General features: G+C 39.6%; 1 protein-coding gene across 2 annotated transcripts in view; it reads right to left on the minus strand.

Moving 5' to 3' along the window:
* Positions 1-27,617, minus strand: part of MYO1D (myosin ID) — a 351,718-nt gene that overhangs the window by 153,186 nt on the left and 170,915 nt on the right. For both annotated transcript variants that reach the window (XM_043480702.1, XM_043480703.1), the window contains exon 16: positions 26,098-26,305. In XM_043480702.1, the coding sequence (XP_043336637.1) occupies positions 26,098-26,305 (208 nt within the window). The remainder of the gene's footprint in view (positions 1-26,097; positions 26,306-27,617) is intronic.

Genomic DNA, 27,617 nt, shown 5'->3' on the forward strand with positions numbered 1-27,617 from the left:
TCCATCCTAAAGGAGATCAGTCCTGGGTGTTCATTGGAAGGACTGATGCTGAAGCTGAAACTCCAATACTTTGGCCACCTGATGCGAAGAGTTGACTCATTGGAAAAGACCCTGATGCTGGGAGGGATTGGGGGCAGGAGGAGAAGGGGATGAGAGAGAATGAGATGGCTGGATGGCATCACTGACTCAATGGACATGGGTTTGAGTAAACTCTGGGAGTTGGTGATGGACAGGGAGGCCTGGTGTGCTGCGATTCATGGGGTTGCAAAAAGTCAGACACGACTGAGTGCCTGAACTGAACTGAGGCCAGGATCGTTGCCTCTTTTGTTCACTGATGAATCTCTACTGCCTCAAACAGTGCCAAGGACATAGGAGCCACCCAATAGTATTTGTTGAGTGACTGAATGTTTTCAACTTCATCTTGCAAGCCAGATACTAAATCTTTCATTTTTATCATGTTTCCCACTTTCAAGAGCTCATCCTTGTTCTACAAATAGCCCTCTTAAAAGCATGTTGCTCTTAGCACTATTCACAATAGCCAAGATGTGGAAACAATCTAAATGTCCATCAACAGATGAATGGATAAAGAAGCTGTGGTATATGTGTGTGTGTGTGCGTGTGCATGTGTGTGTGTGTGGATATGGGTGGTGGACTTCACTATAGGGTGATTAGGTGGGGGACCCCAAGAACATCTGTATTTTAAATTGTTTTCTCTTTGCTCCCAGAATTCTGAGTGAAGAGGACTGGAGGGAATCTTTAGTGTCTAGATTTTCACTTAATATACTTGGTTTCAATATGGTGCCTAACCCCTCTTCACTGGTTCCTGGTATCCCTAAGCCAGAGCTTTTCTGGTTCAATTTCTTCAGAGTAAATTTCTTATCTTCTATCAAAATGAGATGGAGGCAGCCCTCAGCTTTGTGAGGTTGGGAGACCTGGCTATATAACTGCTCTTTTATATAGTTTCCCAGGTGGTGCTAGTGGTAAAGAACCTGCCTACTGATGCAGGAAATGTAAGAGATGAGGGCTTGATCCCTGGGTCGGGAAGATCTCCTGGAGGAGGGCATGGCAACCAGCTCCAGTATTCTTGCTTGGAGAATCCCATGGAGAGAGGAGCCTGGCAGGCTATAGTCCATGGGGTCACAAAGAGTCAGACACGACTGATGCGATTTAGCATGCACACTTAGAGTTTCAACCAATCTCCCCCTTCAGCTCCATCGCTCTCCCCTACCTACAGAGGTACCTGTCCCTTCCCACCCTGAATCTTCCTGCAGCCCCATGGCTGGGTGATCTGGCTTGCTTGTCTGCCTTCTTCTCTGCAGACACTTAGATTTCAGCTTTCTCCATGGCCTGGGGGACTAACCACATGTTCACTTCCAAAATTATGTTGATGCCTCTGTCTGCTGTTGTTTCCATTATGGTTGTATTGTCCTTGTGGGTTTCTCCAATTTTCATCCCTTAACTGCTGATTGAGGGGTTCTGAGGGGGAGTGGATATAAACACAGTCTGTCACGTCTAACCAGATGTTTTATAATACCATCTTAATTCTACCATGTTTTCCTCTGGCATGTACTTCTGTGGTGGTCAGGCATTTCAATGCAACATCTGGCAGTCATTAAAGTACAAGATACACTTTGCAAAAGATATAGGATTCTAGGTTACACTCTATTAAGAAGCAGGTCAATTATATATCTTCAGTTTAACTTCAAAAACAAACACAGATCAGCTTTCTGTTTTTCTCTAGTTCTCCATGTTTTTGTTTTCTAGTCATTATGGGTGATAAGACCATTTGGGCTGTCCTCAAACAGCCCCCTGTTGCCCAGAATTGGATATTCTCTTGGTTTCTACAACCAGAATCTTTCAAATTTCCAGCTTCTAAGCTTCCCAGGCCCTCTATGCCTAGGGACAACTTTTGGTAGAATCATCTTTCAATTTCTATCTTCCATATAGATTTTCTGGCCAAGTTCTAACCTTTATGGTTGTTAAGGAGTTGTGGTAGAGGAGAATTTATTTAGGTACCAGGCTGAACTTTAAAAAACTTATAAGGTACACAAAATCTGTCTTTGGTATCCATACACCCCATCATATTTAGAATACAACATCCATTTTGGAACATCTTATGATTGATTAATGAAGGCTTGGCCGCTCCAAGAGTTATTTTAAAGGAAGATTCAAAGAAGAAATTTTCTGAGTAATTCCTCTTCAAATCAAATATCTCCATGAGGGATAACATGAATAAAGATCTGATGTGCTATTTTTAAAATGCTAGAGTACCCATGTATTTTTTTTAATCAGAATAGAAAGTTAATATGTATGAAGAAGAAACCAAGACTCAGTGAATATAAGCTGTAGTTTCTTAGCATAAATTTTGACACAAAATTCCTTGGTTTCACAGATAAATTATCAGCATTTTCAGATGACTTAGGGAAAAATTAAGAAATAATGAAATATACCAAGTGAAGTAAGTCAAAGACAAATACCATATGATGTTACTTTAATTCCACATGTAAGTGGAATCCCCACCCCCCGCAAAAAGAAACAATATAAATGGATTTGTTTACAAAACAGAAATGGACTTACAGACTTAGAAAACAAATTTATGGTTACCAAAGGGGAAGAGGGGAGGGGCAAATTAGGAGTTTGGGATTAACATATACACACTACTATATATAAAATAGGTAACAAGAATGAACTGTATAGCACAGGGAGCTCTAATCAATACTCTGAATATTCTGTAATGACCTGTATGAGAAAAGAATGTGAACAAGAATAGATACATGTATGTGTATAACTGCATCATCTTGCCACACACCTGAAACTAACACAGCATTGTAAATCAGCTACATTCCAAAATAAAATGAAAATTTAAAAGGAAATGATGAAGTAACCAGATCGTCTGTCAATAAACAGATGTAGACCATTCAACTAAAGAGACCCCCACTCCCAAAAAAAAGAGCATGTGTGAGTCTGATCATTATAAATTATCCTGACGAACTTAACTGTGTGTGTAGGGGTGTATGATGTAGAAACGATCACCTCTGAGCTTTACTTTGGTCTTGTGAACCTTCATTTGGGACTCACATGTTTTCTATATGGCCTTGCCCAGATCCACTAGCCCAGTAATTCTTTAGTGGACCACAACTGTTGCTAATACAACAAGGCTATAGTCTGATAACCTCCTTGTAACTGTAACTTCAAGCAGCAATTGAACCTCCCAGTCAACTACTGTCAGAAGATTAGCTTAAAATTGACTCTGTCAAAACTCAAACTGCAATTATTTTGAAAGCAAACTTATTTCAGCTAACAGGTTAAGTCATTCTGATGGGCCTTTCAGGATTCAATTTTGTTCAAAAGTAAACAGTCTGTGCAGCTGTAGTGGCTACTTTCTTCTGTTTGGTTTAAAATCTTTTTTTTTTTCTCCTTAAAAGAAGAGGTACAAAGTTGATAATTCATCTTCAAAATTGCCCAGGTCAAGGCTATTTCAAAACTGCTTTGATACAGAACTTCAGGGTATGGGTTAAGTGTTTAGGCATTTCAGCAGACCCAATGAGGTGTCGTTTTAGACTTCTCTGAAGACACCTGCTGCCCTCTCCACCCACAGAGCCACTCTCATCCAAGACGGAGGCGGCTCAGGAGCCAGTCAGGGGACAGGCTGGGCTTTTATCTTACGTAACAAATGTTCTGACTTTTCCTCCTTTATGTCTGGCATCTAGAACATGCAGAATTCCTTAAAAAAAACAAAAACCTAGTAACCTTTGCTTCAGATGCTTGCAAATGATCTCAATTTTGAATGGTTCCCTAGATCACTCAAAAACTCAAGACAATAACTGGTATTTGAAAGGCCCAGGCAAAGGTGCACCCTAACATTCTTTTCTATAGAGTTTCAAAAGTGAATTTGGGGACACAGGGCCTTTGAAATGCCCCCTGAAAAAAAACCGTTCCCTTTGCAGTAAGTTCAGGAAGGCTGCATACTGCAATTCCTTTTCAGAGATTCATAATATATATTTGGTATATTAAAAGCTCTGAGAAGTTCTATGGCAATAACTCTATTCTAACTTTGTCCAACCAAAATTTTAAAACATATTTAATTACAGAATCCTGTGTACACAGATTACTTGTTCATTTGGAAGGGGATCAAGATATGCCATCCCCAAATATGCCACAGTGTCATAATAAGAGTTATTGAACATTTGCTTGGTCTATTAATACAAGAGCTCCGGGAGATGGTGAAGGACAGGGAAGCCTGGTGTGCTGCAGTCTATGGGGTCGCAAAGAGTCAGATATGACTGAGCAGATGAACAACAACAACAATTAATAGAAGAATTTCCCAAATTCCTTCTGTACTTAATGGTTTCTATAGGAGAACCAGGAAAAAACAGGGGACACCTATGATACTCTAGGGAAAATTACATATGCCTATGAGATGACTGGAAAACAACTACAACTAATCCCTTAAAAAGTAAGATCTGGTCAAAGTCCACATGTAATGAAGGAAATCCCCATGAAACCAAGCTTGACTTCCTATCACAGTGAAGCTCTTTCAAGGAAGTCAGCACCGCCAGAGGGACAGCTCCCTGGCTGGCTTGGAGTTGGGGGTGGAGTGGGAAGAATCTTCCCCTAGAGAAGCGAGCGTTCCCTACAGACTACTTTGCAGGCTTCAGATGCTTTATAAGAACACACATTCATATTCTATCCTAACAGCTACCGATAATGAACAAAACTTTTAAAGTGTTAGAGGTTCCTTCTGATCCAAAGTGCACATGGCACTGACAACCAGTATCTTTGATTTTCATCTGACTACTGTGATTACTCCTCGGACTAGGGAGAGAGAACATTAGTCCATTATTATATACTAGGCCTCATGCTAGACTCTTGACCTACATTAAAAACAGGTTTTTAGAAACACTTCTACTTGACATATTTTTGCACCTTGCTGCTTTATGTTTCTTTTTCTAATAGTTCAACATTAAAAAAGCAGGGCATACATCTGACCTAAGTTTCTTGAAGTCAAACATATTTTGCTGGCAAATGCTTGGCTTTGAGAAGCAGTCATTTTTCAGACCTAAAACTGCTTCTACACAGGGATGCAATTAATATTTGCAGCTTGCTAGGAGCCTGGCTCTCGCTGCAGGCAATGGGTGCTGGTGCCAACAGGGTTTTGCTGAGTCTGGCTCTTTTAATGTATCCCTGTACCCCAAATATGCCATCAGTCCCCAGGGTCCACCCTGATGGTGATATGAGTAAGGATGCTTTCTGGAGAGGAATTTCAGAATCTAGGGAGAAGGAAGTAATCTGGAAAAGGTCCTTCAGATGACTTGGATAAACATCAAATATGCTTCCTCTTTCCATTTTTCTGTCTTGGCCTGTAATGAATGTAAGGAGGAATCGCAGGATAAGAAGAACACTAACTAAGGACAGATATTTCTTCAACAGTTCAAATTTACACAAGTTGAACATAATATGATTAAATAACTACGAAGATCACTCCTGGATATTACTCAATGCCAAAGGGGAGGGGGAAAGAGAATACAAGTGCACTCTCTGCGTGCATGATTTATCATAATAGTAGGTGCCACATGGTCAGAATAATGAATAGCTCATGCTAGAATGTGTTGTGGGTGAGACAGAAATGTTGCTATTCAGAGAAAAATCTCGAGTAAAATGCTAGGTTTTCTCAGTGATGTTGAGGTTTTATACTTGTGCACACAGCTATCACTCTATTACTGAAAATCCTACCAGAAACAGATCTGAAAAATTCTAGTACCTGATCTATTAATTTTCCAAGAAATGTTTTATAACACAGTATTTGAAGACTAAACTTTCTTAATTATATACCAATAAAGTCGGAACAGATTTAAAATGAATATCAACAGGAATATAATCTTCCAACTAATATAAATACAATATAGTTTTGTCAAATGAAATTATCTAACTTTTAATTTTATATTGGAGTACAGCCAGTTAACAATGTTGTGGTAGTTTCAGGTGGACAGTCAAGGGACTCGGCCACACACTGACATGTATCCATTCTCTCCCACACTCCCATCCTATCCAGGCTGCCACACAGCGTTGAGCAGCGTTCCCTCTGCTATACAGTAGGGCCCTGTTGGTTTCCCACTTAACTTCCTTTTCATAAACTGCATATTTCTCTTTTTTTCAATCCATTTTCTTTAGATTTTTTTTAACTGATTTGTACAAGCTCTTTATAAATTAAGGGACTCATTCTTTTGTTATTAGTGTTTTAAATATTTTTTCCAGTATGCCAATGATCTTTTGATACTGTTTATAATATACTACCATAGAGAAGTTGTTTTTTTAAAAAATTGAGTGCAGTCAAATGTACTCATTTTTCTTCTTTGGTTACACACATATTTGACACAAAATTGAGAACACATAATAATCATAAAGGGCTTTGCAATGCTTTTTATTTTATACACCAAGCACATTTCCTCATGTGATCAAATATCTTCTTATAATGTGATTCTGAACAGCCTCACGGTACTCAACAAGAAACATGCATGTAATTCATTTAACCATGCATGGTATTTCTGGTGTTTTCTGCTTTTTAAAATACCATTTTAGGAGTATCATTGCACCTATTCTAATTCTAAAGGAGAATTGCTGCCAATACCCATTTCCAACTGCCACATATTTAAGTACTCTTTACCAAACTCCACCATTTGAAGAGCTAAAAAGAATTACCTAAATTGATACAAGCTAACCTATTGTATATGCTATGATTAAACTGCTTTGATTAGGAAATGTTGCTTTAAAAAATTCACTAGCTATTTGAATTTTTTCTTTGGTGAATTCTCTCTTCATACCTTTTCTTGTCCATCACATATTCGTAATTTCACCTCATGATCTGTAAGGGCTTTTTATATATGAAGTAAGTGAACCTTTTATTACATTTACAAAGACTTTTGGGCATTTTGCTTTTACCATCTCCTGGCCATGGCTCTTGGTTCTGGCTAATAAAACATGAGAAGACATTTTCTAGGCGTTGCTGAGAAAGAAAAATGTCTCACTCCTCAGAGAGAATGCCCAAGGACTTCTAGAAGTGAATTCTTTCCTTGAGTAAGTAAACATGGCTGCTGACTGTTAGCAGCCATCTTGCAACCACAAGGGGGAGCCACACTGAGCCTGACGATGATTCAGAAAGCTTCCTGTTGTATGAAATAAATCCTTTACTCTTCACCAGACTGAATTAAGGTTTCTTTTTTCCCCCCTCTCTCCTCCTCTCCCCTTACCTTCCCCCTTCCCTCCTCTTTCTCCCTCCCTCTCCCCTGCCCCTTCTCTATCTTTCTCCTGCTTTCTCCCTTCCTTGCAACTGAACACAATTTTGCTACAATGATAATTTTTGAGACCCAGAAATTGTAAAGGTTTATGCTGTGCTATCTATCAATCTTTGCCCTTATGATTCTTCTTTTGCTGCTGCTAAACTCAGCAAGCCCCTCCCTACTTTAAAATCAAATATCTGGGGGATTTCCCTGGCCGTCCAGTGGTTAAGACTTTGCCCTCCAATGCAGGAGGTGGGAGTTCGATCCCTGGTCAGGGAGCTAAGATCCTACATGCCTTGTGGCCAAAAAAACTAAAGCATAAAACAGAAGAAATGTTGTAACAAATTCAATAAAGATTTAACAGAATAAATATTAAAGAATAAAATATGTGCCCATGAAATGAATTTGTTTAGTTAAGATATAAGGTCTGGAGTGGGGTGGGGAGGGGGCTCAATCACAAACAGGAGAGAGCCTTTATTTCACAATCATTTCATGAATGGCAGGAAATTATGTCCACTCTAGTAGTTTCCATAATTAAAGATGTGTGAAATGCCCCCTGAAGGTCTGGAATCTTTGAAATACAAATGAGTTACCAGTTTCAGCTGATGAATATGATGGGAGAAATGTTCTATTTGGATCAGACTTATGTGAGTGGACTGAATCTAAGTCAGATCCTACCTGGTCAGCCATTAAGAAGAGTTAATACTGGAAATCTTTATGGGATGTCTCCCCTGAAATAGATGAATAAAAAAAAAAAACACAAAACACTGGGAAATAATCAAGAAAAAAAATACCCACATACATAAAATTATTTGACTACAAAAGGCATAAGCTACAGTGGAAAGGGTATATTCTATATATTTTAATATACAGTCATAATAAATCAGCATGCATGCATGCTAAGTTTCTTTAGTTCTGTCTGACTCTTTGCCACCCTGTGGACCATAGCCTGCCAGTCTCCTCTGTCCATGGGATTCTCCAGGCAGGAATAAATCAGAATTTTCACCCAAAGTCAGAGCAACCATAAATTGGATTTAGAGAATAATCAGAGTGCTTTTCGAATGAACACCAGTGTTAGACTGTCTATAAACAGCTCGATCTTGCCTGTGAAATATTTTAGGACCATCAGAATTGACCCTTCTTTTTGGTCTTTTTCACTCATTTCAACTGGCTTGTGATCAATATTTCATGGAACTCTTCTATAGCTGCCCTTCAGGCATCCTTCCAAAAAACCCAAACCCAAATTTTCAGCTGAAAGCTTCACAGAGAGAACTCCTGCTGCCCTGAATCTTGAAGGAAGGGATGCATCAGCAACAAAAAGTGACAGAAGCACAGACGCTGTGGTGATTTTTCTGAAAATGCCTTCCGAAGGTTCAGACTCTTTCTTGCTGTGGAGTTTTTTGCTTCTGAATTTCCCTCAGCTTGCGTCTTCTCTCCCTGGAATTTCCCTAGGGTCAGCCCCTTCTCAATCTTTGTGAGTATGTGTTCAGGCCTCAGTCGTGTCTGACTCTTTGCAACCCCATGGACTGTAGCCCGCCAGGCTCCTCTGTCCATGGAATTTTTCAGCCAAGAATACTGGAGTGAGCTGTCATTTTCCTCCTCCAGGGGATCTTTCCAACCCAGGAATCGAACCTGCGTCTCTTGCATCTCCTGTATTGGCAGGCAGCTTCTTTACCACTAGCGCCATCTTACTTTAATGTTACCCTCCTCAGAGAGGTCTTCACTGACCAGCCCATTTCCCTTGACCTCTGAATGACTTCCATAACTCAGTCCTTCCTTTCCTTCATAACTGTTACACAATTTATATTTATTTGTTGACTTTTTTTGGTCTTACTCCTCGATTAGAATGTATACCCCATGAGGACAAGGACTATTTCTATTATATTCATCACTGTGATTCCTAAGAGTGCCTGGCAATAAACACACTTGTTGAATGAATGTATATACATTGGCTTGAATACACTGAAGATCTTTTATTATAAGTTTTAAAAAGACTTGCTTATCTGTGAAAAAGCCCCCCCCGCCCCAAGCCAAATAACCTTAGGGCTTAAGAGCTCACGTAAGAGAAACAGATAAGTCATTCTGTTGCACAACAGTACAGACAAGCCAAGCAACTGATGAAACATTCAAGAAGAAACACATGGCTGCTGCCACACAGCTCTCAAGTCTTAATGGAATCTCAAAAACCAGCGTCAGTGGTTGATGGTTCTAGAGCAGTCTAGCATGAATAAGCACTGACTTGGAAAACTGTTACCAATTTGTCAGTGAAGGGCCTGATGCATGAAAAAGTCTGCTTTTCAGTGAATATTCTACTTATACGAAAATAGTTTCACCAAACACATAAGTACCTGTCTTAAATAAGTTGGTTCTAACTATGAAAAAATGAATATTCCAGATTAAGTTCCCAATTGCTTGTTCATCCCAGTTATTGGATTTTTCACAAAAAAATTCCCCTTTTGACTTCCACCGGCCTCCCCCTCCCTGCTGTTTTTGGACAGAAGTCAACACCTCAGTGTCACTGCATTTCATCAAGAGATCAAGGAAAATGCGACCTGTGACATCTTTACTCACTCTTGGAGCCAAAGTGACCAAGAAAGAGCCCATAAACTCTACTGTGCATTATTCCGTTTATTTCATTGGGCCCATAGGAAGAATCTGATTCCTCTATTACTGGAATGAGAGGAAAGAGGTGGGGAAAACCCTAGACTGGGAAATTCTGCCAAATTCAAACATACAAATATTGTATGTGTGCATGCTAAGTCGCTTCAGTCATGTCCGGCTCTTTGCGACCCCATGGACTGGAGCCCACCAGGCTCCTCTGTCCATGGAGATTCTCCAGGCAAGAATACTGGAGTGGGTTGCCATGCCCTCCTCCAGGGGATTGTCCCAACCCAGGGATTGAACCGGCAGCTCTTACTGGTGGGTTCTTTACCACCAGTGCCATCTGGAAATCCCCACGACTATTATATACTAATTCTCAAATGGAAAAAAATGAAGTTACAATGGATGGATAAGGAACCAGCTCTTGGTCAGACCACTTAGATGAACTAGCTGTTCAGGCTCACGGGCTAAGGATGACTGAGAAGATGCCCCTGAGCCACAGACTGGTACCAGTTCGTGGCCTGTTAGGGACCAGGTCACACAGCAGGAGGTAAGTGGCAGGTGAGCCAGCAAAGCTTCATCTGTATTTACAGTCACTCCACATCACTCTCCCATCACCCGCAAATGTCCAGTGGCCGGAAAACAAGCTCAGGACTCCTGCTGATTCTGTATTACAATGAGTTGTATAATTATTTCATTATAAATCACAATGTAATAATAATATAAATAAAATGTGCAATACATGTAACGTGCTTGAACCATCCCGAAATGATCTCCCTCCCAGACCTCGGTCTGTGGGAAAACTGTCTTCCATGAAACTAGTCCCTGGTGCTAAAAAGTTTGAGGACTGCTGCTGTAATTAATGTAGTTTTGGCTTTAACTCAGAAGCCGACAGATAATTCTCTACTTTCCTCTCTTTTTGAGAGGTGATCCAGCAGATACTCTATTCTTCCAAAGGCACAGAAAACTTTCTTTTTCATACGTCCGTGGAGTCCACTGAGTCACCACATTATGGCAAAAGGAGAAAAGTAGCTCAAAAGAGTCTCAGAGTTTCCACGTCTGTGGAGTTCTATCCTCTAAACCCACAATCATGGAACAAGTTTTCTGGGATCATCACATTCAAGACTGTACTTATTTGGCCAGGCTAAGACTACAAAAACTCATAGCTCCTTGACCTAACTATCAAATAACAACTACAGAAAATCGGCTTATTACTAAATAATTTTGCTTTGAATCCTAGATTTTCTTCCTCTTCCAAATAAGTATGTTAATATAGCTGTAAGTTTACTGTCATCTACAGAAAACCCAGAGCTAGGTTGTTACCATAGCAAATTCATTCCTTTCCTCTTCATCTACATGGGTCACCCCACTGATGTGACCTGCTTTGGTCAATGTGTGGTTACCCCACACATGTGACCTCAACAGTTTGAAATGTGCTTGTGTGGTCAACTGTGCCCTCTCAGGCATTTGGTGTCATCATGAGAAGAACATGCCCCAGGCTCTACTGACATCAGCGAAAACAAGCTACATGTGGAGCCAATCTGTAGTCAACCCACGACCTGGGATGGGCTCAGCCAAAAATGGCCAAACCCTGGATGCGTGAAGAATAAATAAATATTGACTGCTATAGCCACTAAGGTTTAGAGTGGTTTGGTGGGCTGAATAATCCTCCCTCCCACATATCTACCTCTCAGTCCCTGAAACCAGTGAATGATACTTCATCTTACACAAAAAAAGGACTTTGCCGTTGTGATCAGGTTAATGATCTTGAGATGGGTAGATTATCCTGGATTATCTGGGTGGACCCTAAGTGCAATCACATATATCTATATAAGAGGGGGGTGGTGGGATATCTGAAGGGGAAGAGGGGATGGCATGTGACTATGGAGGCAGAGACTGGAGCCACCAACCATGGAATTCTGGCAGCTACCAGAAGCTGGAAAAAGCAAGGCACAGATTATCCCCATAACCACTAGAGGAAGTGTGGCCTGATGACACCCTGATTTTGGCCCCGTGAAACTGATTGCAGACTTCCAGCCTCCAGAACTGTGAAAGGATAAATTCCTGTTGTTTTAAGCCACTAAGTCTGTGATAATTTTCATAGCAGCCATAGGAAACCAATATAGGTGGTTTGTGGCACAGTATGCCAATGGTCAACTGATATATACCTAAACCAATAATAATATTAGTGTTAACAATAACCAATGTTAATAATTATAGCAAACACATAGTAGCTGCCATATGCCAGGCACTGATCAAAGTATGTTGAATATATTAAGTCATTTAATACTCATAACCATACTGTATGGTGGGTACTCTGATTTCCCTTTTACAGATGAAGAATCGGAAGAACACAGAGGCCACAACATTTCATTTTGTAAGTGCCGAGCAGAGATTGGACTCCAAGTGCCTTGTGGTTGACTGAAGCTAAGAACTACCTGCTGGTTAGGCAGCAGTAGAGTCAAAAAATTACACAGAAGTTAGTGATTCTTCAACTCAGGCAGCAGAGTTAAAACTTAAAGGCTTCTTTCCCAGTTGGGAATAACTCTTATGCCAACCAATTACTCCATTTGCTTGGTATGATGAAGGTACCTCATTTAAATGCACACGACTAGCTCTTAAGTATTAATAAACATAACACAGCTATAGGAAAACTTTATAACTCCCAGAGCACTGAGTGTTGAATCATGATACAATAATTTTATTACTGGCAAAATACCATCCAAGCCACTGTGCACAGGGTATCATGCTGGGGCCGCTGGGTGAGTACAAATAAGCAAAAGGATACTGCTTCCCCCAACAATTTATCATCTGGTTCAGGAGAGAAGACAAAATGTGCAAAATTATGAATGATCTGCAGATGACAGAAATCTTAGAATTCAATAGGAATCTTTTGAGCTAAAGACCTTTTTTTAGGGTTTTGTGCTTTGTTTTAGTGTTTTTAAGTCTCTGTTGAATTTGTTACAACATTAGCTCTGTGTTATGTTTTGGTTTTTTGGCTGTGAAGTAGTGGGATCTTAACTCCCCGACCAGGGATCAAACCCACACCGCCTGCACTGGAAAGAGATGTCTTAGCCACAGGACCAGGAGGGAAGTCCCTGAAGACCTCGTATAAATCATCAGCTGAGTGGTTCTCTGCCCTGACTCTTCCACAGAACACCTGGCAATAGTAAGACTTTCTGACAGAAAACACTGAATATAAATAGCCCTAAATTTTAATGAAGCCCCACAAAGGAATGACTCAGGGGTTCCTCCTGAGTCTGCATAGGGACGTATGCACCTGTGTGCATGTGTGTGCGCTGGCGCACATGTAAGCATGTGTGGGCACTTCTAGAATTAATGTGGTTAAAAAGAAATCACACCAAACATCCTGTTTTGTAGCATATATTCTCATTTAACATTTATCGTGAGCACTTGATTACATTTCTTTATATTGTCCTTGTTAACAGCTACTTAGTTTTCTGCTGTATGGATGTATCATAATTTATATGACTCAATGTTTTCCTCCATCATTTTCCACTTTCATGAGAAATACTGAAGAGAAAATTCTTACAACTCAATGTTTACATAAAGTCTCAAGAATTTCCTTACTATAAATTTCTAGAAGTATAATTGCTAGATTAGAGGCAAACCCAACCAAATTTTAGATTTTTTTTGGAAACACATTGCTAAACTACCGTCTGGAAAGTTCTCACGTATTTACTCTCTTGCCAGCAGTAAACATATCCTCAGCAACACTGTGTAGGATTAAAAACAAAAACCCTCAAGTATTTGATAGGTGAAAATGTGTTTGCTGGCCATTTTCCCCTTTTTATTTTTTTTTGGTGGACTGATTGTTTATATTCCCCCTCCATTTTCTAGTTAGGTATTTATTTCTTTGGAAGAGCCTTTGTACATTAAAGGTATTTATATTCTGCACATGCTGAAATTGAAAAGATAGCATTTAAAGCCACTCTATGTTACCCCATAAAGAGAAACTGTAGGCTCTAAATATATGCAATAAATAATGATACATATCCCAGAACGTGCTGAATATTTCATAAATTTTTTATTTTGGTTAGCAAAACTTACTAGTCCAAGCAGAATGTGTTTAAATGTGCCAGGACAAAGAATATAAGCCATTTATGCCACACTTAGATTTCTTGGTAGCAGTTATGCACGTTTGCTGTAGCAAGAAAAAGCTAAAGTAAACCGTAACATCACAGCCCTTACGCTTAAACCACAGATTCTGTGATACACCTATTAGGACATTAGAATGTATTCTGTCACCCATAAAGTGTCTTGCTGTTGTTGCTATTTAGTTACTAAGTTGTGTCCAACTCTTTTGCGACCCCAAGGACTGTAGCCCGCCAGGCTCCTCTGTCCATGGGATTTCTAAGGCAAGAATACTGGAGTGGGTTGCCATTTCCTTCTCCAGGAAATCTTCCTGACCCAGGGATTGAACCCGAGTCTCCTGCATTGGCAGGTAGAATTCTTTGTTTTTAATTTTTTAGTTGAAGAATGAATGCTTTACAGAATTTCGTGGCTTTCTGTCATACATCAACAAGAACCAGCCATAGGTACACCCATGTCCCCTCCCTCCCGGACGTCCTGCCCACCTCCCTCCCCATCCCGCCCTTCAGCCTGTCGCAGAGGCCCCATTTGAGTTCCCCGAGTCGTATGGCAGATTCCCACTGGCTCTCTATTTCACCTTTGGTATTGTACATTTCTACGTCACTCTCCCCACACATAGCCACTTCCCCTCTTCTCCTCCGCCCGCGTGCATAGGTCTGTTCTCTATGTCTGTTTCTCCATTGCGGCAGGTAGATTCTTTACTGCTGGGCCACCAGGGAAGCCAATAAAGTGTCTTGGCTTAATGAAATATGTGGCAAAAGCATGTACTTGTTGAAAAAAAAAGTCAGTTTTGAAAATCACCTTTTTTTGGGGGGGGTGATATTTTACATGAACTATCAGCATGGCCATTAGGCAGTGAATACTCATTATACTATTTTCTTTGCTGCCTTTAATATTTGTCACCCAATTGTTTCCCAAAGAATCAGAGGGAACTTACATAGGAGGTACCTAGACGACACTGTCACCCAAAGAAAGAAAGTGAAGTCGCTCAGTCGTGTCCGACTCTTTGCGACCCCACGGATTGTAGCCTACCAGGCTCTTTTGTCCATGGATTTTCCAGGCAAGAGTACTGGAATGGGTTGCCATTTCCTCCTCCAGGGGATCTTCCCAACACAGGGATTGAACCCAGGTCTCCCGCATTGCAGGCAGGTGCTTTATCATCTGAGCTACCAGGGAAGTGTTACACAGTCACCCAACTGAGTAATAAAGAACAGGTAGGCAATGAGGGTGGGGTGTCAGTAGGAAGGGTGAGTCACACTGGAAACCCCCAACTAAGAATGGTTCCTGGATTTGCGTACAAACCCGAATCCTGAGCTTCCTGGAAGCTTCAACAAATGCAAAACTTATGAGTTGCCTGGATTTCATTATTTCATGAGGTTGGTAATCAAATACTCCCTGCACCCAACTATGCTTTTAATTTTTAAATAATAATTTTTGTCAAGGAGGAAGAAAAATTAATTGCTCAGCAGCGATTCAATGGTATTTTGCTTGACGTGGCTGTCTTCCTCCAGATGAGCTTTTGGTGTACGCCTCCTATCTGTAAGATATTTCATTTGAGTCTGGAATGGCAATCCTCACTGAATTGTTCACTAGTTTTTAATTTAATGTAAACACCTATTCATCGAATCACATCCCCTTCACTAATTAATTCCTTGCAAAGAGTCAATTTCTTGAGCTTCCAGCAATTAAAAAAGAAAAGTGCCAGGAAAATGTAGCCAGAGTTGGTTTTTTTTTCCTTCCACCACTTTTAGGGGCCAGAAAATGTTGTCATGGAGACAACAGCTGCTAGATTATGAGTGACAGGTCTCAAGAGAGAAGTGTCTTGGAAAGGGAAGATCTCAAGTTGAAAAAAAAAGTGAGAAAGAACCACTGCAAGCTCCTTCACTAAGCATGGTGGGGAGCTCAGCTGAAAGAGGTATTTGAGTGAACAAAGAATAAAAAAAGTATTTCCTCCTTTCTTTCAACTAAGATAGGAGATGTTTTTCTTCCAAAGGGGAACAGATTTCTTTTAAGCAAATCTCAAGCATATGTACATATCTTGACATAATTACATTTTAAAATTGGGATTCACACTGATGCACCAAATTGGTTGCCTTAGTAATGAGATATCACCCAGGCAACGGATTTGCTGCTCTTTCGCGAGAGCAAATCATCTGCTTGCAACTTGCAGGGGAGCAGGCTGGGGAAGGGGTGGCAGTGGTCGCTTCCTGGCAGTTATCTGAGAGGAGATAAATAAGAAACAAATTCTTTTTGACATGTCGTCATTACTTTCCAAATATGCTTTTATCTTTTTTATTCATCAGTTGGGTGGGAGGAGGAAGAGAGTGGGTGGGGGTAGGAAAAGAGAGAGGCAGAGAGGGAGGGAGGGAAAGGGATGCTCTGTCGTTCCAATGCTGCTGAAGCATTTTTATTGTTCTAAAAGGGCTTTGCATTTGTCAATATGTAAACACTAAGTGGCATCAGTTACTGGCCGACATTATAAATCAACAGAAATTTTCTTCACAATAATAAAAATCAATGACTTGTACTGAGTAATGTTATTTTAATGTCACTGCTTAGTAACACATGTAGGGGTAACGCTTTAACATTCAAGAATCATTTACTAAATGTCTTGCAGATAAGAAATACTCCTTGGTTTCTTCATAAAGAACATACATCCTTTCCCATACCTATTTCCACTACCATGATTTACCAATAAATGTTTGACACACTTTCCTGGGGGCTTCCCAGGTGGTACTACCTGCCTGCCAATGCAGGAGATGTAAGAGATGGGGTTTGACCCTGGGTTGGGAAGATCCCCTGGAGGAGGACATGCCAATGCACTCCAGTATTCTTGCCTGGGGAATCCCATGGACACAGAAGCCAGAGGGGCTACAGTCCAGAGGGTTGCATGGAGTCAGACACGACTGATGCAACTTAACACGCATGTACATACACTTTCTTGCTGGAGGATTCTGACACTGCATGTGTTTTTCTTCTCCTCTTTACTCTGCTTTCACCCCCATCATTTTTGACATTCTGGTTATCAATAAACCAGCGGTCTCCCAATGGCCACATTATGTGGACACTTTCAGCCCTTTATTTTGCTGCATAACTCTGTGTTTGACACTGCTGATCATTCCTTCTTCCTTAAAACTTGCCACTTCCTTTGCTCCCCTGACTCACACATCCCACTTGCTGGGCATCTTGACTTGAATGTCTCAGAGGCACTTCGAACTATGCTCCAAACTATTAATTTCCTCCTAATATGCTCCTGCCTCTGTTCCTTTTCTCTCTTTCTCAGTTGGTAGTGGCACCAGCTGTCTAGGAACCTTCCTCCAACACTGAAGTGGCAGTTTTTGTATGAATAATCCCAAGGGCTAGGACTAGTCTACATTTATTATCGAACACAATACTGAATATTTGTGCTTAAATATTTTTGAATATTTTTGTAGAAAAACCTGCTCCCTATTTCTGTTATAGGAAGTTTATTTTCCCCAATAACCATAGTCACAATTAACTGCTATGACACCAATGACCCAACTCTAATGAATTCAACCTTTTTGTTTATGAAATAGAGATGAAGAGCCACCTTCCCTACAAATGGACTTTGAGTAAAATGTGAACTTGACAGAGTGGTTCTCAAACTTTTTGGCCTCTCTCCTTCATCCAGAAGGGATAGGCTACCCACTCCAGTATTCTTGGGCTTCCCTTGTGGCTCAGCTGGTAAAGAATCCACCGATGATGTGGGAGACCTAGGTTCAATCCCTGGGTTGGGAAGATCCCCTGGAGAAGGGAAAGGCTACCCACTCCAGTACTTTGACCTGGAGAATTCCATGAACTGTATAGTCCATGGGGATGCAAAGAGTTGGACACAACTGAGTGACTTTCACTTTCACTCACTTCATCCAGAAAGCCTTCTCTTCCAGCTCAGGTAGGTGGCTGGTCTCTGAGCCCACCTGGCAGTCATCACCTACTCAACAGAGTCATAATTACTCCACTGCACTGGTCTGAGTGCTAACACATCACCCTCCTGACTGGGTTGTCAGCGTCCTCTGGGTGAAGCCCTGTCTTGTTTACTGTTCATCCCTCTTCAGTAATGAATGGGAAAATCCATGTTTATTACTCATTGAAAATGCATGAGTGCCCTTCTCCCACCCGACCATACATCACAGTGTTGGAAAAGACACGTGCTACCCATTTCTTTTCATCTCCTACTGAAGACACATACTGAAGATCATCATTTGATCAAGGGCACATTTTTCTTCATTTCTTTCAATACTTAGCCATGGTCAAGCACCATATTTTTAACCATAAATATTCCCCATGAATAAAGTAGTGAGTGGACTGGCATTGGGGGCAACCTCTCTTATCACCCAGGCAATCTTCCCCCTCCCTTCCTGTAATTTGGCTTATGCTTTGTCTACAGTCATCCACACACACCTTTCCCAACCTACTCATGGCTTGAAAGTCACTTTTACTACAACAAACAAAAATCTCTTCTCCTGGAGCATGTGTTCTCAGTAAAAGAGTCACTGATCACTTTTCATTACCTCACATATGTCAAGAGCTGATTCATATAGGAAATAGCAGTTTCCTTCCCATTGTAGTGAAGATATATCTTAGTTCATACATCCAAGAGTCAATGACTCAGACATCACTAGGTGTCTACCCAGGTCATTTAATAAAGGAATTTTGCCAAATTACCTTCTTCTTTCTCTCGAGCATGATGCCATCATCATCTTTGAGGCTGGTTTTACAAACTTTTCTTCAGTAGTGTAAGTCATACCTGTTTTTCCCATAGGGAGTTAGTGCACACGGAACGATGCTGCTATGGTATAAGTGACTCATGGAGAAGAGGGTGTGTGCAGAAGGCTGGACCACTGGGTTCAAGCTCCGGCTGTGGGGCTCACTGTTGGTGTGATTTCCAGCAAGGTATTCTGGCTACTTAGGTGGCTTGAGACCCCTTTCTTTTTAGATGAAAACAGTGATAGACACTCATTTGCAGAGTTCTTCTAAAGATTCAGTTAATATATATAAAGGGCTCAGAATAGTGCCTGTCAGTCAATAAAGATTAACTACTGTATTAGTAGGTGTCTTGGTTTTTTTTTTTTTTAACATTTTAAGGGCAAAAGTAATCAATTTCATATGAGAGGTAATTATTTTGCTTTTAGTCTGAGAAATCAAACACTTGACTGGTTTCTCAAAGAAGCTGGGGAGCTTTGTTTGAAAAGGATGTGAGAAGCCCACAGCTTCATGCTACTATTTGACGAAGTTTCACATAAACAATATATCAGGGAACAGGGCCAAGTGAATAACTACACACACACAGTGTAATTTTCAGATAATGATTCTATTCACACTTTTCCTCTGGCTGATTTACAAAATTATTCTACTCAGACCTATACTAATCTTTGAGATTACTTATAATTAATAGTGATGATATTATTCTCAGTTTCAGAATTTGCTGTTTTCATGACATATCCATGCTTTAATGAACCACTTTTAACTCTTCACAAGATCTTTTGTGTGTTTGGGGCTATAATATAATCCAACAATGAGAGAGTGTAAAATGCAAATTTAACAAATATAAGAACATACAAATAATATTAAATTGCTAATCAGAATAAACCAACCAGGCCAGTCTTTAAAATATACATTTTTTAAGGATGAAATGATACATCACTGGAAATCATAATTAATGTGATAAAGATCACTGTGTTCCATTCTTGAAAGTGCCTTAGCTCGAATCTCTAACCACGTGTAGAAAGACATTTCTAAGTCAACTGGGAATAAGGAACACAAACTACACATTGGGTTGTAGGAATGTGTAGGAATTACTGTTAATTTTATATAGTATTATAGTAGTATACTAAAATCCTTATCTGGTACTGGTATGTAAGGACAAAATGATAACATAACGTAGATTTCCTTTTAAAAACACCAGACCAAAAACACATAAAAACATGTAGTGAATACTAGATAAAATAAGAGTAGTAAAAGCCTGATCCTTGTTCAAGCAAAGAGATGGGGACACTACAGTTTCTACTTTTGTGAATATTTGCTATTTTTCACAATAAAAGTATCGAAAAGAAAAAGGAAATACACCTTTTATCAAGCTACGTTAAAAAAGTGACTGCTCACTAGACCCTCCAAATGCAATAAATTCCAGAAATGACAAATAGTATGTTTAACATTCCATGATCAAAATTCAGTAAAACTAAAAATTAATTAATTCCAGACATCTTGGAATGTGAAGTCAAGTGGGCCTTAGGAGGCATCACTACAAACAAAGCTAGTGGAGGTGATGGAATTTCAGTCGAGCTATTTCAAATCCTAAAAGATGATGCTGTGAAAGTGCTGCATTCAATACGCCAGCAGATTTGGAAAACTCAGCAGTTTTTTGGGACTGTCAGGTTTTATTCCAATCCCAAAGAAAGGCAATGCCAAAGAATGCTCAAACTACCACACAATTTGCACTCATCTCACATGCTAGCAAAGTAATGCTCAAAATTCTCCAAGCCAGGCTTCAGCAATACATGAACCATGAACTTCCAGATGTTCAAGCTGGATTTAGAAAAAGCACAGGAACAAATTGCCAACATCTGCTGGATCATCAAAAAAGCAAGAGAGTTCCAGAAAAACATCTATTTCTGCTTTAGTAACTATGCCAAAGCCTTTGACTGTGTGGATCACAATAAACTGTGGGAAATTCTGAAAGAGATGGGAATACCAGACCACCTGACCCACCTCTTGAGAAACCTATATGCAGGTCAGGAAGCAACAGTTAGAACTGGACATGGAACAACAGACTGGTTCCAAATAGGAAAAGGAGTACATCAAGGCTATATAATGTCACCCTGCTTACTTAACTTATATGCAGAGTACATCATGAGAAACGCTGGGCTGGAGGAAGCTCAAGCTGGAATCAAGACTGCCGGGAGAAATACCAATAACCTCAGATATGCAGATGACACCACCCTGATGGCAGAAAGTGAAGCAGAACTAAAGAGCCTCTTGATGAAAGTGAAAGAGGAGAGTGAAAAAGTTGGCGTAAAGCTCAACATTCAGCAAACTAAGATCATGGCATCCAGTCCCATCACTTCATGGCAAATAGATGGGGAAACAGTGGAAACATTGGCTGACTTTATTTTTGGGGGCTCCAAAATCACTGCAGATGGTGACTGCAGCCATGAAATTAAAAGGTGCTTACTCCTTGGAAGGAAAGTCATGACCAGCCTAGACAGCATATTAAAAAGCAGAGACATTACTTTGCCAACAAAGGTCTGTCTAGTCAAGGCTATGGTTTTTCCAGTAGTCATGTATGGATGTGAGAGCTGAACTGTAAAGAAAGCTGAGTGCTGCAGAATTGATGCTTTTGAACTGTGGTGTTGGAGAAGACTCTTGAGAGTCCCTTGGACTGCAAGGAGATCCAACCAGTCCATCCTAAAGGAAATCAGTCCTGGGTGTTCACTGGAAGGATTGATGTTGAAGCTGAAACTCCAATACTTTGGCCACCTGACGTGAAGAGCTGACTCATTTGAAAAGACCCTGATACTGGGAAAGATTGAGGGCAGGAGGAGAAGGGGATGACAGAGGATGAGATGGTTGGACGGCATCATCGATTCAATGGACATGAGTTTGGGTAAACTCCGGGAGCTGGTGATGAACAGGGACGCCTGGCGTGGTCGCAGAGTTGGACACAACTGAGCGACTGAACTGAACAATTAACAAAAAAGTCAGAAAATGAAACAAAAAATACACTCAAAACATTTATCACCTGGAAATGATTTAAAAAATTTTTTTAAATAACATTTTTTTGGGAAATAGGAAATCTAGATATATAATAATGCACGAAATCCTATAGATATAGTAAAAGTGGTTCTCAGAACAAATTCCATAGTCCATTATTAATAACTGTGAAAGAATAAAATGCATGAAATGTCCAACTCCAGAACTGGGAGGAAGACAATCTCCTGCCTGCTGCTTCTTTTTACATTCCAAAAAAAGAGGAATTGACGAAAATAAAAAGTAAAATCAGTAAATTAGAAACAGGGAAATGGTGGAACTAACAAGAGAGCTGGTTCTTGAAAATGCATTACTAACTAAAGTTGATAAAGAATAAAGAGTGAGTACCTGTCAAATACACAAAATGAGTGACCTGAGGGAATGATGAAAAAACAAAGGAAATGAAAAGAAACATAAGAGACAACTTTGTTCAACTCTGCTGAATTAAATTTGAGAAACTGAATGATTTTTTAAGAAAATATAAATCCAAATCTGACCCCAAACAGACCAATTCTTATAAGGAACTATAAGAAAACACTGCTGATCTATTGATAAAAGAACCCTATATGTTGTACAATATTTACACAGTATCAGTTTGCTAGTGGAAAACCAAATTTATTATTATGAAATAAAAAAGGTCATTCACTACCCTATAATTCCATCTAGAACTCCACTCTAAAATTAGAAACAATCACATATCATTTCAGCCTACATTCTGAGTACTTTATTTCACAGCTTGAGGTCTTTTCCTCCTTTCTTGGCATTTCATCATCCCTTTTTCTCTTTCACTCTTTTCCATACTTTCTCCTTCACTCATTCCTTTGTTCGACTCTATACTGCCTTTGTAGTGTAATAGTGAAAGTCACTCAGTTGTGTCCGACTCTTTGAGACCCCATGGAGAGTCCATGGAACTCTCCAGGCCAGAACACTGGAGTGGGTAGCCATTCCCTTCCCCAGGGCATCTTCCCAACCCCGGGAACAAGCCCAGGTCTCCTGCATTGCAGCCAGATTCCTTACCAGCTGAGCCACAAGGGAAGCCCATACTGTCTTTGAGATTGCATCAATTTTGCTATGATCTCATAATCAAACCACAACCATCCTCTAATTTGGAAGCTACCAGATGAGCACAACTAAAATTCTGAGAGACAAGGTTCAATGGACTGCTACTCAGCCATAAAAAAGAATGAAATCATGCCATTTGCAACAACATGGATGAACACAGAGGTTGTCACGCTGAGTGAAGTTACTGAGACAAAGACAGATCTATGACATTGCTTATTGTTGCTGTTTAGTCGCTAAGTTGTGTCCAACTCTTTGCAACCCCATGGACTGTGTAGCCTGCCAGGCTCCTCTATCCATGGGATTTCCCAGGCAAGAATACTGGAGTCAGTTGCCATTTCCTTTCTCCAGGGGATATTCCTGACTGAGGGATTGAACCCGCGTCTCCTGCACTGCAGGTGGGTTCTTTACCGCTGAGCCATCAGGGAAACCTGAAAATGCTTACATGTGGAATCTAAAAAAAATGGTATAAACTTATCTGCAAAACAGAAACAGAGTCACAGATGCAGAAAACAAACGTACGGTTCCCAGGAGGTGGGAAGGGAGGGATAAACTGGGAAATCGGGTTGACATATACACACTACTATATATAAAACAGAACTAGTAATGACCTATTGTATAGCACAAGGAACTCTTTTGAGACTGATAGGGCTATTACTAATATTTATAACAGACAAGAGTCATCAACCAGGAAAGTTCAATCAAACTGAGAGGTAGGGTCATCCTGGTTTAGAGTCAAAGGCTAAATCTGGTCAATCTCTCAGCTAGGTATAAAGAAGAAACACAAAGTGTCAGATCTGTGACAACAGAACATCCCCCAGATAAGCACTGAAGATCAAAAGCAAGGATCTGGATATATACAGAACAGATGTGGGGAAACAACTGTGGCAGACAAAAAAACAGAGATTCAACTTGCAAATTTACAAGCTGTCTTAAGAAAGATAACAGAACAGAGTAAAGGCAATATTAAAAAAAAAAAAAAAATCAACAGAAGAAAACTGTTCTAAGATGAAAGAGAATTTTAAGATTCCACTCCAAAAGTTTTTTTCTGAGTTCTAGGCAAAATAAATGAACGACACCAACACTTAGAAGCATCTTGGCAATTGGGAGGGAAGAAAAACTTTCATAATTTGCACATGATAATCTTTTACCCAGAAAACTGAATAGAATCAATAAATATGAATCAAGAAAGGCTTCATTCTGGATACAGATAAACCAACATAAGCCAAATCCAATGGACATAGGAGCCCGTATGGCTGTGGACCATGGGGTCGCAAAGCATTGGACACAACTCAGCAACTGAGCATGCAAGCACACACACGCAAGCCAATACTATTTCTCTACACCAATATTGCCACGTAGAAAATCTAGTAAAAACACAATAATAAGATCCCAACAGCTACAAAAATAATAAAGCACCTAGGAATTTACCATGAATTCATAAGGTCCCTCTTAAGTCCCTCTTAAGTCTAAAAGTCAATAAAATGATGTAAATAAGCCTATTCTACACTCTTAAGATGACTTAATATTATAAAAATGTTAATCCTTTCAATTTAATCTATAAATTCAATGAAACCCTAATAAACAGTATTGTTGAACTTCATGAACTCAATAAACACACATTAAAATTCATATTACAGAATAAAGGTCTATGTATACAATAATCAACCTCAATAAAGAGTAGGAAAAAAAAAGAGCACAGAAGATGGACTTATCATATACTAAGACATACGACAATAAAAACTGTCATTTAGTGTAATCAGAGGCAGATATAAAAATGGAACCGCACAGAGTGCTCAGAAACAGAATACATGTAATATATATGTATGTATAAAAACTTCATACACAGTAAAAGTGGCACCACAAATTAATAGGAAAAGAATAGATTATTTATTAGATGACACCGAGAAAACTTCCTCATCATATAGAAGAAAATGAAACTGGATTCCTTTAGAGAACCACGTACACAGGTGTATTTTAAATGAATGGATTAAAGACCTAAATGTGAAAGGTAAAACTATATAGTTCATAGAAGAAAACAGAATAGTACCTTTGTGACCTGGAGACCAGGAAAGTCCTCTTAAACAAAATTCCAAAACACAAAGTATGAGGCAAAAAAAGTTGAAGATTTTTAATTATGTCAAAATTAAGGATTCTCTTCAACAAAGCATATTAGAAAGTTCAATAGAACCCCAACAGTAGGAGACTATATTTATAATGTCTGAAGTGAAAGAAAGACTAATGTCTAAAACAGTCCAGGAATTCCTGCTCATCAACAAACAATGATACTAACTCCAGAAGAAAAGTGGATGAAAGTTATGAAAGGGCAGTTTACAGGTAATCCCCGAAAGCAAACAAGCATTTAATTAGATGCTCAAGATTAATGGTGATCAGAGAAAGAGGAAATAGAATAAAATAGCGCGATCTCATTATACTTATTAGTCTGGCAAAATTTAGGCACCTGGATGATACTGAAAACGATGTGGGCACTTAGTAACCTCTACATACAAACTGGTGATGTGCAAACCGGCAGGCATCCTGGAGAGGAGCAGCCAGGTCAGCCAGCCACCCTTCCCTTTATGGATACTCCATTCTCAGAGGGACATGATTTCTTTTTGTATGCATGTATCAGTTTTTACATCAAAACGTTTCATACAGAGGGTATGGAAATGGGTAAGGGGGATAAGAAGAAATGTCTGAGTGAGCGAATGAAATGAAAAGGGACCCTGCACAGATCAATGAGGACAGGTACCATGATTTAGGAGCAGGGCTAAGTCAGCACTACACACTTCAGTCAAGGGCTGGTGGTGGGTCGTGATGGGTGAGACCACTGGTTTCAAACGAGTTGGTCAAGCTTTTGAATGACAAGACAGAAAAAAGTCCTCTATGCAGTTAAGATGAGGGTAACGATTCAATTAACCACAAGACAAAAATCAGACTACTTCAGACATCTCTCTGATTCTGATTATCAGAAGACAAAATATCTTTGGCGTTTGGAGGATAAAATTGATTCTTGTTGTTTTGTGTACTAGAGAAGCCAAGACAACATTGTAAAGCAATTATCTTTCAATTAAAAATAAGTGTAAAAAGATATTTTAAAAAATTGAACTCACACAGGTAAGTTTTCCATGTTCAAAGGCAATAGAAAATACTCTAAGATATGCATAGATGCAAAAACAATACATCACTGTGAACATTTCTTGAATCAAAGAAAGCATTCAACTCAATTGTAAGAACATAAAATCAAAGCCTTATCCTCATATAGAAAATGTAAGATTACCTTTTGTAGAAAGAGGACAATCCTTACAAGCATCTGAGCACGGAGCTCTTCCAAGGTAAACAATGTTCGGGGTGTTCGAATGAAAATTTTGGTCTTCCCATAAGCCACATCGTCCTGAAAGCCACAATATTCGACCAGTTTCTTGACAGCTTCTTTGTCTGAGGGGAGGTCATGGTTGGGCCAGGTGAATTCAGAGATCATTTTGTACCTTGATGAGGAAAACAAACAAACAAATCAGGACATGAATTAAGGGAGAAAAACCATGTGGTATCAATAGATGCAGAAAAGCTATTCAATAAAATTCATGCTTCACAGAAAGGAAAAAAAAAACTTCTTAGCAAACTCAGAATAGAGATGAATTTCATTAGCCTCATAAGAGACACAGAAAAAGGCTTCAATAAAATACAATACTCCTTTAGGATAATAACTCTTACTAAACCAGGGTTAGAAGGGTATTCCTTAATTTAATAAAAGCTATTTGTCCAAAACTTGCAGCAAATATTATCTGTAACATGGCAACCTTGGAAGCATTCTCTTTGCAAACAGAAAGAAGACAAGGATGCCTCTATCATGGGTTTTTGAAAATATTACTTAAGAATAACATGACTCGTTTCAAAGGAAATCAACCAGATCTTCAGAAAAACTATCATCAGTTAAAAAAAAAAAAAATTAAGCCGTGTTTTACACATACAGTCAATACACAAAAATCATTTGCAACGCTGCAGACAAGTAGCCACCAGTTCCTCCATATGTGGGCCTCTTATAGGTTAGTTTACCTCACACCAGCTTGTTGGTGACGGTGATAGTGAGCAAGACAGAAGTCAAAGCCTCAGCCTTGTGTAAGCTAATCTCACAAGCAACATTCCATCACTTTTGCCATATTCCATTTGGCTAGAAGCAGTTCATGAGGGTCAGCCCACTCTCCTGGGAAAAGGAGTATGCGGGGCACGAATACCAGGAAGCGGGGATCACTGGGACCAGCTTGGAAGGCTGCCTACCACAGTGCTTTTCCCCTACCCCTGGTGCAAAGTTGTTTACATGGAGTCAAATTTAGTACATTTTTCACACATTACATCTGAATTTTACATCTTAGTGAGAAAGGTTCTCCTCACACTCAGGTTACAGGGTAATTCACTTATGGGTTCGTCTAGGATTTGTATGTTTCCATTTTTTACATTCGGAGCTCTGATTCATTTGGAATTTATCTTGGTATATGGAATGGATCCAACTTTACTTCTGAAAAAAGGCTACTTCCAATATTATTTACTAAAAAGTCGGTCTTTCTCCCTCTGAGTTAATATGCCATTTTATCATATGCTAAATTTTCATATGTACTTTAATTCATTTCTAGGCTTTTTGGTCTGTTTCACTGCTCTCTCTGCCGATCAGTACTACATGGTTTTAATTATAGAGGTTATATTTTAATATCCAGTGGTCTTTTCTCTTTCTTTTCCTTTTAAAGGTCTTTCTAGATATTCTTAGATGTTTATTTTTCTGTATGAATTTTAGAATCAATTTGC

Source organism: Cervus canadensis, chromosome 1 (genome assembly GCF_019320065.1).
Source record: "Cervus canadensis isolate Bull #8, Minnesota chromosome 1, ASM1932006v1, whole genome shotgun sequence".
Taxonomy (NCBI): domain Eukaryota; kingdom Metazoa; phylum Chordata; class Mammalia; order Artiodactyla; family Cervidae; genus Cervus; species Cervus canadensis.